The 13,442-nt window shown below is 41.9% G+C and overlaps 1 protein-coding gene across 1 annotated transcript; it reads left to right on the top strand.

The window, feature by feature from the left end:
• Positions 1-2,782: 2,782 nt before the first annotated feature.
• LOC148049910 (vomeronasal type-2 receptor 26-like) lies at positions 2,783-9,172 on the top strand. The gene is made up of 5 exons (XM_087705323.1): positions 2,783-2,963; positions 3,477-4,312; positions 6,151-6,369; positions 7,489-7,618; positions 8,268-9,172. The coding sequence occupies exons 1-5, from the start codon at positions 2,783-2,785 to the stop codon at positions 9,170-9,172; spliced, it is 2,271 nt and encodes a 756-aa protein (XP_087561449.1).
• Positions 9,173-13,442: the final 4,270 nt, after the last annotated feature.

The following is a 13,442-nucleotide window of genomic DNA, read 5'->3' as shown; positions in this document are numbered from 1 at the left end:
CTTCTTGGGTGGTGTGTTGGACCAAATGACCTACAAGGTCCCTTACAACTCTGTTAATCAGTATCTGTAAATGACAGCAAGATTGGGAAGAAGGAGGATGGGACACTGAAAAAGTCCCAGGGTCTAAAGGAGAGGATGTGGAAAGTCAAGGCAAAAGTGGTCCTAGTGATAGGGATATTTTGGGTGGGGACTCCTAAACTGGTAGAAGAACTCCAGCAGATTCCAGGAAAAACAGTAGAGTTCTAGGCCCAGAAGAATGAAGTGAACAGCTAAGATACTGTGTCCATCCTTGTCTTAACTGACTCAATGACAATTGTGGAGGAGAGACCACACCCTCGACCTTCTTTATGTGAGGTGCCACAGGGGCCAGTGCTGGCCCCTCTCCTATTCCACATCTGCATGAGACCCCAGGGTAACCTCATCCATCTCCATGTGGTGAGGTATCCTCAAAATGCTGATGACATCCAATTGAAGATTGGTGCTTCTGGCAAATAAAGCAGTGTTGTTCATGTCCTGTCCTGCTATCCGGAGGCTGTGAGTGTCTGCATGGGGAAAAACAGGCTTCTAAGGAACCCCAGCAAGACTGAATGGCTTTGGGTTTGGGGGATATCTAGTTCTAGGACTACATCATCTATGGTGCTGGGTGGCATTGCATTGCCCCAAACAGACCTGTGAGAGCTTTGTGGTCTTCCTGGACTCACAACTCCTGCTTGAGGATCAAGTGGCAGTTATGGCTAGAAGGGCCTTTACGCAACTTTTTTTATGTGCCAGTTGCACCCATTCTAGGACAAAGGATGTCCAACCTCTCGGTTGGATTATTGCAATGTGTTCCATATGGGCCTTTCCTTGAAGAGTATCCAGAAATTTCAGCTGGTGCAAACTGCATTAGCAAGAGCAGTTATGTTTCTGGTAGGAACTTTGCTTGCTGAGCTGCATTGGTGGCCTCATCACTCCTGAGCTTCTGAAGTTCCCTCAGAGCTGGTCATGCTAGCAGCCTTGGGGACCCTGATAATTTCAATTCTTTTTTAATAAATATTGTATAAAGGTTTTAAGCAATGATTGTCTTCTTTGTTAACAATTTTACTGGACTGTTGTATGCTGTTCAGAATCACTTTGCATGAGATGGGTGGCCATATAAACTTGATCAATCCATCCATTCCATCCCCCCCTGTCTTGTGGATATAACTAAACGTCTTATTCCATCTAAATGTTGGCATGATTGCTCACTCTTACTAGGGTACAGCTGACTGCCACCCTGCCCCATCAGCACCCATTCGGTCTGAACATACTATGGTGCAGATCAAACTCCATGTTCTGCGCAGGTGTTCACTTTCAGATAGGGCAACAAGTTTACTTCACTTTGATTCTCAAGTCCATCTGCTCTGTGGATTAGCTACAGGGGACACAAACATGTTTTTTCCTATTTGATGTACAAACAACATCTATTGCTCAGTGGGTAGGACAATGGCTTTTCCTTGCAATTATCAGAAGAACTGTAATTCATATTGTATCCCCTGTGGATTTCAATCCAGAAAAAATTTCCAAAGTTAATTCTGCTTTCAAATGTATGTTCTACATTCTCACACTGCTGGGAGACCTTGCCTTGTCTACCATAGAGCTAACTCCAGGGTTTGGTGAGACTCACCTGGCCTTCATATCAAAGCACAAAGACAGGTAAGAGAAAGCATGGTTGATACAGTATTTTATTGATTGATTAGTCTTGCAACCTTATCATTAAAATAGTATAAAATACAGCACATAGTTTAATTTCAGAATATGACAGATAAGAAGAAATAAAGTGACATAATACAAATGTGTTAGTACAAAGAGACAGCAGATAAATTTGTCCTGGGGCCATCTAGAAGGCACCGAAGCTGTCTATTGTGTTAAAACTCTGCTGAGATTTCAAGTGCTCCCTGCAATTCAGCTTCTGCACAAACCTTGATTTCTGATCTAGGAGGGAAGGTGAGAAGAATGACTGGGCTGCCTATCCTGCTGCTTCTGCTCCTCTGGCTCCTTCCCTCAATTGCTGCTAAGGAGATTCAAACCGTATGTGCATCCCAAAAATTGTTTAACTTTCGAGATCCATGGGAATTTTACAGGCCTGGTGATCTGATTATTGGAGGGAATTTGCCCCTGCTCACCTCTCTGCTGTTCACAATCCCAGATTTTCAAAAGGACCCATTCCATCTAGGTAATGAAGTCACGTAAGTTTCACCTGAAGAGGAAAGATGTAGGTGATTGTTTTCTTTCTTTTGGATTCAGGCCCTCTTTTAAGAAATACTCATTCTGGGGTTCTTCAGATCTTAGTCCTTGTCTCAATAAAGAGGCAAATTCAAGGAATAGGCTCATGAGCAGAGCTCATGAATAATGGCCCTTAGTGAGTCTGTGTTTTGACCCTCACTGGAGTCTTTTGCTCAGACCTGAAGAAGCTGCTCCAGGAGAGGAAGAAAATGATTAGGGAAGAAGAAGAACAACTAGGGAGGATTTCAGACCAAGTGAAGGAAGGAGGGAGAACAAAAGAGGGGGGATAAAAAGATCTGAGATAAGGAAGACCTGGGTTTTCGCTTTACTCAGAAATCCACTCAAGTTGAATCAAGGAACATCCTTACCCCCACCCCCCAAAAAACCAATTAAACTTGTGACTTTCTGTTCCAAGGACATCCAAAAAAGGCAATGCCAACTTCAATAGCACACAAAATACAATGATCCCCAATATTTTTCTCATTACAGAGTCACACCCCCAAACTACCAGTACTCCCTAGCCTTGGTGTTTACTGTCATGGAGGTGAACAAGGATCTGGATCTCCTGCCCAACATCACCCTTGGCTTCCACTTCTATGAGAATAGCAACTTTCATAGGCACATTTCCTCACACAGCCTCTCCCTTCTCTCCACACGAGGCCGAATGGTTCCAGGTTATAAATGTGACAGGCAGGACACCCTTCTCTCCGTCATTGGGGGTGAGGGCCCCAAATCCTCAAGGCAGATGGCCTCCATCTTCAGCATCTTCAAGGTCCCACAGGTAAGTGGGGATTACAGTATGGAGTAGACAAACATATAGAAGGCAAGGATGAAAGCAAAGTTGTTGTTGGGGGGGAATATCAGTGGTATTTGCCTTAAATAATCCACCCCAATTTGAATTGATTTCTGGATTTTATATGTCAAGATATATTTTTATATAACCACAAAGCCATATTGATATAATTCTGCAAGAGGAATTTGTTCCTGACTTTCATAGATGTTTATCATCATTCTCACCTTTCAGTGCAATTTCTTCTCTGTATCAGATTTAGGATTTGTTCCTTTGACTTCTGATCTATCACAACCAGGAAAAACAGATAACTGGTGGCTCTTCCTAAGAAGGGAGAAAGATGAAACCACCCACTCAAAGTGGATAAACTGTGACTGGTGGGGCAATAAACCACAATGGGGACCCTTAAAATCAGCATTAAAATGTACTTTGTCTTTTCAAGAAGATTCTCCTTTTCTTCAGCTTGGTGTTGGCTCTGAGTACACTCAGGGAGGCAGAAGAGTTTATCCGTCCTTCTTCCGGATTAATCCCAGGGAATTTCCTCAGTATGTGGGTATAGCCCAGCTGCTCCTGTATTTCCAGTGGAACTGGATTGGGCTGGTGGCCCCTGAAAATGACAGTGGAGAACATTTCATCTCCTCTCTGGTGCCAATGCTGAAGGAGAAGGAGATCTGCCTGGCCTTCACTGAAATTATGAAATCTGATTTTGCTGCTATTTCAGATTCGAAATTACTTCAAATTTTTAACACGTGGTCGATAGGTGAAGTGATTGTTTTGTTTGCAGACTCCAATACTATTACAAATGTACAGGGAGTTATGGTTGTTTATGAAACCGAGAGAAATGCATCATTTCTGAAAGTCTGGATCTTTACATCCAGTTGGAAACTTAATGTGTTGAAACCTCAATACTTATTGAATAGTATAAAGCCCTTCCATGGAGCTTTGCATTTTAGGGACCACACTGGGGATGTCTCAGAATTCAGCCATTTTCTCCTGTCTTTAGACCCTTTGAACCCACAAGGGGACATTTTTCTCCCAATGTGGTGGGAAAAGGTCTTTGGCTGCAACATCCCTAAACCAGGCAGGACCCATCCAAAGGGGATGAAACCATGTACAGGAAAGGAGGATTTACGGAATCTGCCATCTTATGTGTTTGAAACAAGCATGATAGGGGAAAGTTACAACATCTACAACGCCATTTATGCTGTGGCACACGCGTTACACTCCATGCATGGATCCAGTCTTGGAAAGAAGATCTCAAATGTCCAGTCATGGCAGGTAAGTTCTGTGACTTTATTTTAATACAGGACACAGATGCTTAGAGAGGAAGATCCCCATGTGTATTTCTTGAATTAAACAATTCTATGGCATCATATCACTGCATCAATTCTGCATCAAACCAGATTAAAACAGTAATTATTAACACAAACACAAATGATGGGTCAACCTATATTCCAAAGTAACTGAGAGCAGGATAGGAAGTAATAAATGGAAGATTATCAAGAGTGATCCAATGTCCAGTCAGATAAGATAATTTCTGCAATCATCATCATCATCATCATCATCATCATCATCATCATCATCATCATCATCTTCTTCTTCTTCTTCTTCTTCTTCTTCTTCTTCTTCTTTAAATAGGAAACTCACAATGTGTATTTCTTTCATTAAATATATGCATGGCATCATATTACTGCATCAAACAAGACTGAAACAATATTTAAGCAGAAAACAACAGTAAAGTGAATTAAGCACAATATTATGTTGAGAGAGGTGGAGCAGAGAAGAGAAATAATCCAAGACAATTGCCCATGAGGTTCATGTAGGAAAGACCTTTCTAAAAGTTCTTCAAAGGTCTTCAGAGATTGTCTGAGTTTCATAAAGTGGTCAACCCAGAGAAGAAGCACCATCCAAGAGCAAGAGAGAATGAAGAGCAAGATGGTAATTTTTCCAGATGCTTCAACAGTCCTAGTGGGAACATTTGCAGAACCACCTCAGTTTCCTTATGGATGTAGCCCAGATGATGATGATGATGATGTTATCCATCATGCCTGACTTTTGGTGATTCTGTGGTCCGATCTCTCCTTATTTTCCAATCTTGTACTACTTTTTTAAAAGATACTAAACTCAATTGACTTAAACCTTGGTTTGTGTTTCTATGGCTTAGCATGCTGTGTGACCCTCCTCGTGTCTTTAGTTTGCAACGTGTTGTACTGAACATCTTGTTGTATCCAAGCAACCTTTGTCAAATTTACCACACAGAACTGGACTCAACCTAGTCTGAAATTCATCAGATGTTTTTATTTCTGCCTCAAAGGCTAAAGAACGGATCTCTTTGGCTAGTGAAGCCACATATCAGGGCAGGCACTGTATGGAAAACAAATCCTTAGAGGAGTAGGAGAGTATCAGCAGGACAGAAACAAAGAAGAAATGTTTGCTAATTGGCATATTAAAAGGAACTTTTCCTTTTACAAAACTTTTACAAAAGTAAAAAAAACAAAAAAAACTTATTTCAACATTTTAAAAAGAAGAAAAAAGTCAAGGAAACAATTGATCCATTAATGGAAGAAAATGGCAAGAAGGGAATAAGCAAACACACAATTCAGCATCAAATGCTAAACCTTGGGCCTCTTCTGGACAGTAGAATAACAAACTGGGGCAGGAAATTTCTTCACATGGCCCCACTTGGTCATATCTTGTTCCCACATTCTGCTTTCCTTGATTGTCAGCTAGAGAAAGTCACTGGGATTCTACACTGTTATGGTAAAAATGATTTAATCGTTCCTAAAATGCATTACTCATTTTCAAGACTTTGGGCCAAAGTCAACATTTAAAAAGAGCCTAGTATCACAGAAGCAAGATCATACAAGGAATTTTGAAAAGTGGCAGTAACATATTTGTATGTACCGTAGATACCATTCTGAAGAAGCTGTAATACAAATGACCAATGCAAAAGAGAAACTTTTGGAGGGGAAGTAGTTAAAAATTTGATGCTATTCCGGATTGTTCAGATCTTCAGCAAGGAAACTCTTCTAGATTCTCAGTTATATATGAATCCCCTAATATGAGGGCCATCACACAATTATAGAAACCAATTATTCCAATTTCTTTCCATTCAGCTTCTTCCCTATTTGAGGAAAGTCCAGTTCAACAATAGTGCTGGTGATGAAATCTCCTTCTCAGAAAGTGGACTGGGATCTGCTCGTTATGATCTTCTCAACTGGGTTTTCTTCCCCAATCTATCTTTTGTCCACAGGAAAGTTGGACAGATAGAACCTGAGGCTCCCCCAGGCCAGGATTTCAACATTAACTCTGATGCAATTGTCTGGACAAAAAGGGTGAGCTGGAAGTTAAAATAAATACAGCAAAAGAGTCATTCTCCTCTGGGGATTCAAAACATCTCCCTTACTGGAGAACAGGTTACTGAATCAAAACTTTGGCAACCATTTGATGACAAAACTACTTTGCATGTAACAGTTTGCCAGATGCCCACCCCAGACCTCAAGACTGGACTACTGCAATGCGCTCTACATGGGGCAGCCCTTGAAGAGCATTCGGAGACTTCAGCTCGTCCAGAATGCAGCCGCGCGAGCAATCGTGGGTGCACCTCAGTACACCCACACTACATCTATCCTCCGCGAGCTGCACTGGTTACCAATTGGTCTCCGGATACACTTCAAGGTGCTAGTCGTCACTTATAAAGCCCTTCATGGTATTGGACCTGGGTACTTGAGAGACCGCCTGCTGCCAATTACCTACCAAAGACCCATTAGATCACACAGGGCAGGCCTCCTCCGGGTTCCGTCTACCAGCCAATGTCATCTGGCTACTACCCAGGGGAGGGCCTTCTCTGTGGCAGCACCGGCCCTTTGGAACGAACTCCCCGCAGAGATTCGGACCCTCACCTCTCTCCAGGCCTTCCGAAAAGCCGTTGAAACCTGGCTGTGTCAGCAGGCCTGGGGTTGATGAGTTCCCTTCCCCTCTCGAATGGTGTGGCTGTTGGTTGTTTTTAAATGCCTGTATTTGTAGTTTTTGTGTTTCCCTTTCCCTCCTTGGGTTTGTGCGCCGCCCTGAGTCCCGCGGCATATAAATAAAATGAAACCTAAACCTAAACATATTTGAGGTCTGATTTGTGACAGGTCCAAAAGGGTTGAGATTAGGAAGAAATTCTACTTGATACCCAGGATGCAGATGGAGCAGCCAATAGTGGTTTCCATGGACCATTCCCATTCAGTTGGATCTCCATCAGTGTTTGCTTCAGAAAAGCTATAGCTTTCCATTCCAGATGGAATGGAACTGGCCTTAATCTCCCTGTGTCTTTTCCAGGTTTTTTGCTAGAGCCCAGTTCACCATTTCATTTGAAAACATTCTGATGGTAGATATAGAAATGTGGAGAAGAATGAATGAAGCATGTTCTTTGCTTATGCCATCTCAATCATCTCTCTTTTCTCTTTTAGAAAATGCCCTTTGGCAGGTGTGGCATGAAGAGGTGCCATGCAGGAGAGAAGAGGAGTGTTCCAGAGGGAGAGCAAGTCTGCTGCTACCGATGTGATCCTTGTCCAGAAGGGACCATTTCTAATCAGACAGGTAGAGCACACTTCCAATGTAGCCCTTCTATGATCCAGGAAACCATTCAGTAGAAGCAAATATCAATTTTGCTGTTATTTTTCATAAATTGACATTCTTCAACATAGTCATGTTTTTTCAGCAGAAATTCTGAGTTCATGGATCTAAACTGTCCTGCCCACCTCCCACCCCAGGCCACCTGTGTCAGGGTTGTCCTGAGGTTGTCCTGAGTAGACAACCTGTCCTGCTGCTCAGCAATTTAACACAATATAGTTTGGGACACAATTCATGTGTTGAGGAGTCCTTAGTGCTCTTCATGTGTTACCTCCTTGACTTTTTACTCCTTCTCTAACAACCCATTGGGAAATCCCACTACAAATCTTTTCATGAAGGAGTGTTCAAGCTCTAATATTTATTATCTAGTGTATGATTGTTCAGTCCCAGAAAATTGATAGACCTGTTGGGGAATGAGAAGTTATATCCAGCTATATCTGTGTATTCTCCTCTGCAACAAAATCCTGAAAGTGTAATTGCAAAACAGAAAGCAGAGAATTTGAGCCAAAGAGGTGAAAACATCATTGCTTCTAGCTAACCTGTCATCAGGGTCATCAGTAAAGGATGATTAACCCTTTTGATCCATCATGAAATACAAAATGACTCTTGATTTCAGATGCAGCTCACTGTGACCCCTGTTCAGAAGACCAGTATCCCAACAAGGACAAGGACCACTGCATTGCCAAGATGCTCCACTTCCTCTCCTATCAAGAGACTCTGGGATACATCTTAGTTTCTCTTGCTCTTTTTCTCTCTGTGACCACATCTGCAGTCCTGGTGGTTTTCCATAAACATCATGACACACCAATTGTCAAGGCCAACAACCGAGATCTCACCTACACCCTCCTACTCTCCCTCCTGCTCTGCTTCCTCTGCTCCTTCCTTTTCATTGGGCGACCTCGGATGCTCACCTGTCTCTTCCGACAAACAGCCTTTGCCATTCTGTTTTCCCTTGCAGTTTCCTCTGTCTTGGCAAAAACTGTCATGGTGGTTCTGGCCTTCATGGCCACCAAGCCAGGAAACAGGGCAAGGAAATTCTTAGGAAAATCACTGACCAACTCCATTGTATTAGGCTGTCCCCTGATCCAGGCAATACTTTGTGCCACCTGGCTGATAACCACTCCCCCATTTCCCAATTTTGATTTCCACTCCTTGACTGGAGAGGCCATCTTGGAATGTAATGAAGGCTCAGCTTTAATGTTTTACACTGTCCTGGTCTACCTGGGTTTTCTGGCCCTTGTGAGTTTCACTGTGGCCTTTCTGGCTAGGAACTTGCCTGACAGCTTTAACGAAGCCAAGTTCATTACTTTCAGCATGCTGGTCTTCTGCAGTGTTTGGATCACCTTCATCCCCACTTATCTGAGCACCAAAGGGAAGTCCATGGTGGCCGTGGAGATCTTCTCCATCTTGGCATCTGGGGCTGGTCTCTTGGCTTGCATCTTTTTCCCCAAATGTTATATTATTCTACTGAGACCCGATCTAAATTGTAAAGAAAACATAATGAGACCCAAGAATCTCTGACTAATGTAGTTTTTGAGAACTTTTATTTGATTTTTGGACTCTTTTATTTTATCAGCTTTCTTTAAAATATGAAATGAGGAAAGGATTTTTCCATGAAATAATCAGATTATGCAAACCATTACAAAGTACCTGTTAATCTGAAACAGCCACTTCCCTTTTATTTTTATTTTTTTATTTTCTCTTCTGAATCAATCCCCTTGAGTTGATCATCTTGGAAATGTAAATATTGTAAATATTCCTTTCCAAAATGATGGATTTATTTGAATCAAAAGTGTCTAAGAAAATATGTTGGGGTGGATTTACTATCATTATTTTTAAGCACGTTTTGTTTCCATAGATCACTGAAAGTTTTCTGAATTTCTTATTAATTTTTTTATTCAACTGGTTACTACTTCTTTTAAAATAAATTATAGAATTCAAATAATCCACATTGTTTTTCTCTTTATTAATTGAAAAATACTTTATGAAGATATAAGATAGTAACAATAGTAGATATTAAAAGTATATATTAACAAAAAATTTCTGTCCCTGCTAATTGTTACTACTTTTTATGGTTTATTGATGAAGAAGGAAGGATGAAGAGATGAATGGAAGAAAGGAAAGAAGCATGGATGAGAATAAATATTTTCTCATAAGTCAAAATAAATGTTTCCTAGATTTGAAATACATACTTGTTGAATATATTTGCAAATTAATATATCAAATACCAAAACAGTTGTATTTGGCAGAGGAATTGAGTGAACCAATGGTGGGATTCAATTTGTTTTGCTAGCAGTTCTGTGGGTGTGGCTTGGTGGGCATGGCTTGGTGGGTGTGGCAGGAGAAGGATACTGCAAAATCTCCGTTTCCATCCCACTCTAGGGTAACGATAATGTCAAATCTCCATTTCCACCCAACTCCAGGGGAGGGATACTGTAAAATCCCCATTCCCTCCCCACTCCACTAACCTGCTTTCCAGCTCCATTCTCTGGTGCAAGGCAACATAAAAAGACCCAGCCAATCATCTGGGATTCAGATCACCTGGGATTTAGGAGGCAGAGGATAGATGGGGGCAGGGTAAGCCAGAGGTGGTATTTGCTGATTCTCCAAACTACTCAAATTTTTCACTAATTGTTTGCCAGAAGCGGTCACAATACCACCTCTGGAGCAAACTATTTAGAAGAAGCCCTTGGCAGAGTGTTGCAGAACCTCTATTTCCATTTGCCACCTGGAACAGAAAGTCATGGATGGGGGGACCTGAGGGGAGCCTCCCAAAAGAACCTGAAAGAAGGAAGGGCAATTATTTTGTGCTGTACAGATTTGGTGGAAACTATGGTGGCCTGAAGGAAAGGAAAGGTATGAAGAGCTATGCTGAGTTTAGCCGTATTTCCTATAAAATCAATGAAATTGAGAGCAAGGTTTTTTTTTTTGCCACGGCAACCTGGTCTACCCAATTATGGGATGGAGTGTACTGCTTCCATTTTCATTTTTGTCTTTCAGGACCAATCCAGGATCCTTCTCAGGCAGTCGATTTTGGGACAAACCATTTTTGTGTTGAATTTATGTTTTACCAAGAAAGATATAAAGGGAAACTAGTACAGATCTATTTCAAGCTATTTAGCTCTCATCAGCTAGCCATACCCTCCTGGGATTAGAACCCGGGCTACTTGCATATTAGGTAGATGTATTAACCTCTAAGCTATGGGCTCTCCTCCCTTTGTCAGCTATACCAGGGGAAATATTAAATGTTTTTTGCCAGGGCAACCTGGTCTACTCAATTATGAGATGGAGCATATTGCTTCCATTTTTATTTTTGCCTTTCAGCCCCAATCCAGGAGCCTTCACAGACAGTTGCTTTCATGACAAACTATTTTTGTGTTGACTTTATGTTTCACTAACAAAGAAATAAACAGACACTAGTATAGATTGAGGGCAAGGCATTAAACACCAAATACATTCCAGAATAATTCTATTTTTAAAAGCTTGTAGGACACAAGAATCAGATCTAGTTTCTCAGGCAAAGCTGACAGTGTCCTGGAAGGTGGGAAGCTCTATAAATATTTTAAATAAATAGACAAAACAAAACCTCCAGAGAACAGGGGCAGCAGAAGAAAAGAATCCAATTCTTGAGCAGGAGCTGAGAGTCAAGTGGGACACACACACACACACACACACACACACACACACAAACACACCATATCACACCGCAAGGCAGCGTAGCATCATGCAGGACCAAAGAGGGAAAGTCCTGAATGGACCAATCATCCACAGCTGCTTAGTTTGGCTAGGATTCAAACTGAGATTTTTCCTCTCCTTCCAACAGCCTTCAAGCACCTGGACAAAACATTGACTGCATTGCTTTGTCAGTCAATGTTGTAGAACTGAACATCATCAACCTACAGTTGACCTCTGAGCTGGAGCTGAGAAGGCCTCACTGAGCCACCTAAAGAACCAGCAGTTTGGGCTCAATCTCTCCCTTCCAAGCAACACTGACTGGAACCATCTTCAGAGAAAGGAAGGAAGCACATAACATGCACATTGCACCCATTCTTATTTCCCCCGTCAGTCAAGGGTTTATCATGGGTGATGGAATCCTTCTTACACCAGCTGACAATACTGGACACATATAGTCCAGAGGGTGGAGGTTCATTCTCCAAGCGTGTGGGTTGGTTCCCAGATTCCACTGAAGATGTGATGATGTTGCTTAGCCTGGTAAAGAAACGTTCGTAAACCAACCCACAAACTCAAAGAACAATCTCCACCCTCGTCCTGCACTCGAGCTACAGATATTCACCACCATCACAAACACATATTGCTTCTCAAGAGAACAGAGAAGACCAACTTTGCTGGTTCCAACTAGTTGCTAGAGTTCAAATTAACTGAAGATCTTGAGAGAGCATCTTACCTATTTTTAAAATCTATGGGAGAAATTAGTTTATTGGGGTAGGTGAGGAAGAGGATGGCTATGCATCAGCTTCAGAGGTTTCTGGATAAATTTGGGTATCTGCATCATTATCAACAGTGGTGGGATTCAAAAAATTTTACTACCAATTCTGTGGGTGTGGCATGGTAGCCATCGCATGGCTTGGTGGATGTGGCTTGGTGGGTGTGGTTTGGTAAGCATGGCTTGGTGGGCGTGGCAGGGGAAGGATACTGCAAAATCCCCATTCCCTCCCAATCAGCTGGGACTGGGGAGACAGAATAGCTAGGGGCAGGGCCAGTCAGAGGTGGTATTCACCGGTTCTCTGAACTACTCAAAATTTCCGCTACTGATTCTCCAGAACTGATCAGAACCTGCTGAATACCACCTCTGCTTATTATTCAGGTTTTAGATCTGGATATATTTCAATACAATACAATACAATACAATACAATACAATACAATACAATAGCAGAGTTGGAAGGGACCTTGAAGGTCTTCTAGTCCAGCCCCCTCCCTAGGCAGGAAACCCTTTACCATTTCAAACAAATGGCTATCCAACATTTTCTTAAAGACTTCCAGTGTTGGGGCATTCACAATTTCTGGAAGCAACCTTTTCCACTGATTAATTGTTCTAATTGTCAGGAAATTTCTCCTCAGTTCTAAGTTGCTTCTCTCCTTGATTAGTTTCCACCCATTGCTTCTTGTTCTACACTCAGGTGCCTGGGAGAATACTTTGACTTCCTCTTCTTTGTGGCAATCCCTGAGCTATTGGAACACTGCTATCATGTCTCCCCTAGTCTTTCTTTCCATTAAACTAGACATACCCCGTTCCTGCAACCGTTCTTCATATGTTTTAGTCTCTAGTCCCCTAATCATCTTTGTTGCTCTTCTCTGTCCTCTTTCTAGAATTTCCACATCTTTTCTACATTGTGGAGACCAAAACTTGAATGCAGGATTCCAAGTGTGGCCTTACCAAAGCCTTATAAAGTGGTATTAACACTTCACATGTTCTTGATTCAACTCCTCTGTTTATGTAGCCCAGAACTGTGTTGGCTTTTTTGGCAGCTGCTGTACACGGCTGGCTCCTATTTAAATGGTTGTCCACTAGGACTCCAAGATCCCTCTCACAGTTACTATTATTGAGCAAGGTACCACCTATACTGTACCTGTGCATTTTGTTTTTCTTGCCTAAATGTAGAACCTGACTCTTTTCACCATTGAATTTCATTTTATTAGATAGTGCCCAATGTTCACGTTTTTCAAGATCCTTCTGTATCTTAAGCCTATCTTCTGGAGTGTTGGCCATTCCTGCCAGCTTGGTGTCATCTGCAAATTTGATGTGATCCCCATTCATTCCCTCATCCAAAT

The sequence above is a fragment of the Thamnophis sirtalis genome, unplaced genomic scaffold, assembly GCF_051295495.1.
Source record: "Thamnophis sirtalis isolate CommonGarterSnake01/CBP01778 unplaced genomic scaffold, rThaSir2_p1.2 scaffold_1, whole genome shotgun sequence".
Lineage (NCBI taxonomy): Eukaryota > Metazoa > Chordata > Lepidosauria > Squamata > Natricidae > Thamnophis > Thamnophis sirtalis.
Note: the sequence above shows the minus strand (reverse complement) of the source record. Positions and strands in the feature narration are given on the sequence as shown.

Excerpts from the sequence above, each read along its gene's own strand:
- LOC148049910 (XM_087705323.1), top strand. The coding sequence starts at position 2,783 with ATGGAGGTGAACAAGGATCTGGATCTCCTGCCCAACATCACCCTTGGC. Across the intron at positions 4,313-6,150 it reads CAAATGTCCAGTCATGGCAG|CTTCTTCCCTATTTGAGGAA; the intron begins GTAAGTTCTGTG and ends CTTTCCATTCAG. Across the intron at positions 6,370-7,488 it reads CAATTGTCTGGACAAAAAGG|AAAATGCCCTTTGGCAGGTG; the intron begins GTGAGCTGGAAG and ends TTTCTCTTTTAG.